The sequence below is a fragment of the Procambarus clarkii genome, chromosome 21 (assembly GCF_040958095.1).
Source record: "Procambarus clarkii isolate CNS0578487 chromosome 21, FALCON_Pclarkii_2.0, whole genome shotgun sequence".
NCBI lineage: Eukaryota > Metazoa > Arthropoda > Malacostraca > Decapoda > Cambaridae > Procambarus > Procambarus clarkii.
This window is the reverse complement of record NC_091170.1, coordinates 31437006-31440687: the sequence shown is the minus strand read 5'-3', so window position 1 is coordinate 31440687 and position 3682 is coordinate 31437006. Positions and strand designations below refer to the sequence as shown.

General features: G+C 47.9%; 1 protein-coding gene across 1 annotated transcript; it reads left to right on the top strand.

Annotated features, from left to right (window-relative positions):
- The first annotated feature begins 248 nt into the window (after window positions 1–248).
- LOC138367237 (mucin-1-like) lies at window positions 249–1564 on the top strand. Its single transcript, XM_069328645.1, has 2 exons — window positions 249–281; window positions 926–1564. The coding sequence occupies exons 1-2, from the start codon at window positions 249–251 to the stop codon at window positions 1562–1564; spliced, it is 672 nt and encodes a 223-aa protein (XP_069184746.1).
- Window positions 1565–3682: the final 2118 nt, after the last annotated feature.

Here is a 3682-nt window from a genome sequence, read left to right as displayed (position 1 = left end):
CGACCCCAGGACCACTGTCTTCCTCTGTCATCCAGTCCCGCCATTTCTTCAACAAGGATAGTTTCACTGCCAGATTAAAAGGCCAAGTGGCGGTAAGATGAGGGCGACCTGGGACAGAGAGCTGGCACTGATGAGCAGGGGGGTAGAGTGTCAGACTGGCCCCCGTCCTGCACACACACGGCGCCCCCCACTCTCAGGGCCCTCAGGACCTCCCCAACACCCCGCCCTCAACCCTGTCTTTGGGGCTGATGGCGCCTTTTATTACGTTAGGAAGAGCTCAAGTGAGTTTGGAGAGTGGAGCCACACTGTGAGGTGTGGGAGCCACACTGTGAGGTGTGGGAGCCACACTGTGAGGTGTGGGAGCCACACTGTGAGGTGTGGGAGCCACACTGTGAGGTGTGGGAGCCACACTGTGAGGTGTGGGAGCCACACTGTGAGGTGTGGGAGTACACTGTGAGGTGTGGGAGCCACACTGTGAGGTGTGGGAGCCACACTGTGAGGTGTGGGAGCCACACTGTGAGGTGTGGGAGTACACTGTGAGGTGTGGGAGTACACTGTGAGGTGTGGGAGCCACACTGAGGTGTGGGTGGCATCCAGAGGTTGACTGACCACCTCCCTAACTCGATAATAAAATATATTTCTCATCTCTTATCATAACAGTAATGTTTTTTAATCCACTATTGCGCTCATTTCAAACAGCAATGAAGTTACTCAAACATCAACACACTAAACATTGACGTTGCATTGTTAAGTGTTTATAATTACTGTCTGCCTCTTGCCACTAATTAATGTTAACATATGCCGCTACAGTTTTCTATTCGCGTCACGCATAAAGTTGCGGAAAATATAAAGTTATTTTGCAGCTGAGCTTAATATGGCAGCGGACGAGTGACAACATCTGGCAAAGTGCTTCGTGCCTCCCCAGCTGCGGCTTGGTGGCCCTCGTCCCCTGCCTGTGGTAGGGGCAGCAGCAGCAGGAGCCACCACTAGGCCAGACTCTGAGGCACCCACTCCTCTGCCTGTGGTAGAGGCAGCAGGAGCAGGAGCCACCACCAGGCCAGACTCTGAGGCACCCACTCCTCTGCCTGTGGTAGAGGCAGCAGCAGGAGCCACCACTAGGCCAGACTCTGAGGCACCTACTCCTCTGCCTGTGGTAGAGGCAGCAGCAGCAGGAGCCACCACCACCAGGCCAGACTCTGAGGCACCCACTCCTCTGCCTGTGGTAGAGGCAGCAGCAGGAGCCACCACTAGGCCAGACTCTGAGGCACCCACTCCTCTGCCTGTGGTAGAGGCAGCAGCAGCAGGAGCCACCACCACCAGGCCAGACTCTGAGGCACCCACTCCTCTGCCTGTGGTAGAGGCAGCAGCAGGAGCCACCACTAGGCCAGACTCTGAGGCACCCACTCCTCTGCCTGTGGTAGAGGCAGCAGCAGCAGGAGCCACCACCAGGCCAGACTCTGAGGCACCTACTCCTCTGCCTGTGGTAGAGGCAGCAGCAGGAGCCACCACCACCAGGCCAGACTCGCGCGGAAACTCGGAAGAGTATTTACCTACATCAAACTGAACCCAATTTATCATTAGTAGCGTTGAGCAAAATCTGATTTAACTCATATTATGTCTGATTACCGTTGGTGTAATTTATGTTTGTGTAATTCAACATCCATAAAGCCTGCTCGTAAGGGAGGGCCTCTTAGTCACTTTTAAGAGCAGGCGACCGCCAAGCCTGTGAGTTCCCGCCACCCACGCGTCACCTGTGACGTCACTTCATGGCTTCCCGCCAAACCCGCCATGTTTGGAGAAACATATCAATCAGTTAACAACTGACTTCATAATACGAAATCAGTCTCTAAATAAATATCTTTCATATATGAGGAGATTTAACCAGAAATTTCACCTTTAAATACTTTCTTCGGACGTTATAATACATTTTTGAGGGGGCAACAGTTAACCATTTCCAGTCCGAAAAAAACATCAGAAAGTTCACTTTTACAGAGTGGCAGACAGTTGGAACTAGTTAAGTGAGAAGGTAGTGAAGGCCACAACCGTCAGTAGTTTCAAAGCGTCATATGACTATGCCAATCCTGACCTTCAACGCTTCCTAGAAGGTTGTAACAGAACCCATGGGCACCACACCAGAAGCAAATACCTATTTGATATTCCAAGAGTACGACTTAATCAAACTAGGAATGCTCTACAAATCAAGGGACCCAGAATGTGGAGTGACCTTCCCAATCATGTCAAAGATTGTACCTCTCTCAACCAGTTTAAGATGAAAACTAAGTACTATCTAATTAACTCATGTAACCTACCTTACTTCTAAATGTCAACCCATGTCTTACTATTTAAAAAAATGCTGTTGACCAACTTGTATATTTTTCTACCATGTTCGCCCCTCTTTTTATCTTCTATTATTTTTTTTCTTTCAACGCAATTTATACTTTAAGCTCAATTACTATTAAGTTTTAGTCTGTTTTTTCCCCCACCTCACCTTGCCCAAAACGTTATGCGTACTAGTGGCTTTAGGTATTGTATGTACTACCTCTATCTTTAAATCAAACAGAATGTTTGTACTGTAACTCTGCAACTATGTATGTACTTTTCCTAAATAATTTATTATTATTATTATTATTATTATTATTATTATTATTATTATTATTATTATTATTATTATTATTATTATTATTATTATTATAATAAGAGTGCTGGGAAGACGGGACTCCACGAGCGTAGCTCTCATCCTGGGGGTTGTAGTCTTAAGGGCTTGAGTTAGATTCTCGGCCGAGGCAGAAACAAATGAGCAGTTTCTTTCACCTGATACCTGTGTTCACCTAGCACTAAATATGTATCTGGGAGTTAGCCGCTACGGGCTACATTCTGGGGACGCGTGTGTGTGCGAGATGGGAGAAATATGTAGATATAATAGAATAAAATTAGGTCGGGAGTCAGTACATTAGACAACTAACAGTAAGAAAGGCGGGGTCCAAGAGCTAACAGCTCACTTTTGCAGACACAAGTAGTAAATTCACACACACACATGTACATTAACAGCTCAATGAAACAAAGGACGTAGAGATGAGAAGGGATGTCCGCTGGAAACCTCGAGGAATGGCTGGAAAGATTGTGCAAACCGCTTCTGAGGCTGTTCAGTGCAACACTGAAGCAGAGGGTGGAAGGTGTCAACACTCTGCCATAATACTTTGTTGTGTCTGGGGGGAGGGGAGGGGGGGGGGGGTGAGCGTCATCTGTGAGCGTGTCATTACAATTCTCAGCTGGTCTCTCACGGATATTATTACACAAGTAGCGATGCGATACACACGATACACGGCTATCGTAACCTGCTGGTTCTGACTGCACACTTCCGGAAGGGGCACACTCTGTGTAGTGGCAGTGAGAGGCTTGCCCCACAGGTACACCACCACTGTGCCTCACACAGGTACACCACCACTGTGCCTCACACAGGTACACCACCACTGTGCCTCACACAGGTACACCACCACGACTCTACCCGCCAACATCCAACGACTAATCTGGTCTGGTGGTGTGAAACGGTCAGAAGTCAGGGTCAACGTGGCGATAATCTACTGTAAGTGGCATCATTATTTATCTGCAATCTCATCGTTAATCTTCTCCAATGAGTTTAATTAGTTTATGTCTACTCGGAGAGTTTTATTATAGGACCCGT

Bases quoted from the DNA above. Each gene is read 5' to 3' on its own strand.
- LOC138367237 (XM_069328645.1), top strand. From the start codon at position 249: ATGGCGCCTTTTATTACGTTAGGAAGAGCTCAA. The intron at 282-925 runs GTGAGTTTGGAG...GTGCCTCCCCAG, and splicing joins TTACGTTAGGAAGAGCTCAA to CTGCGGCTTGGTGGCCCTCG.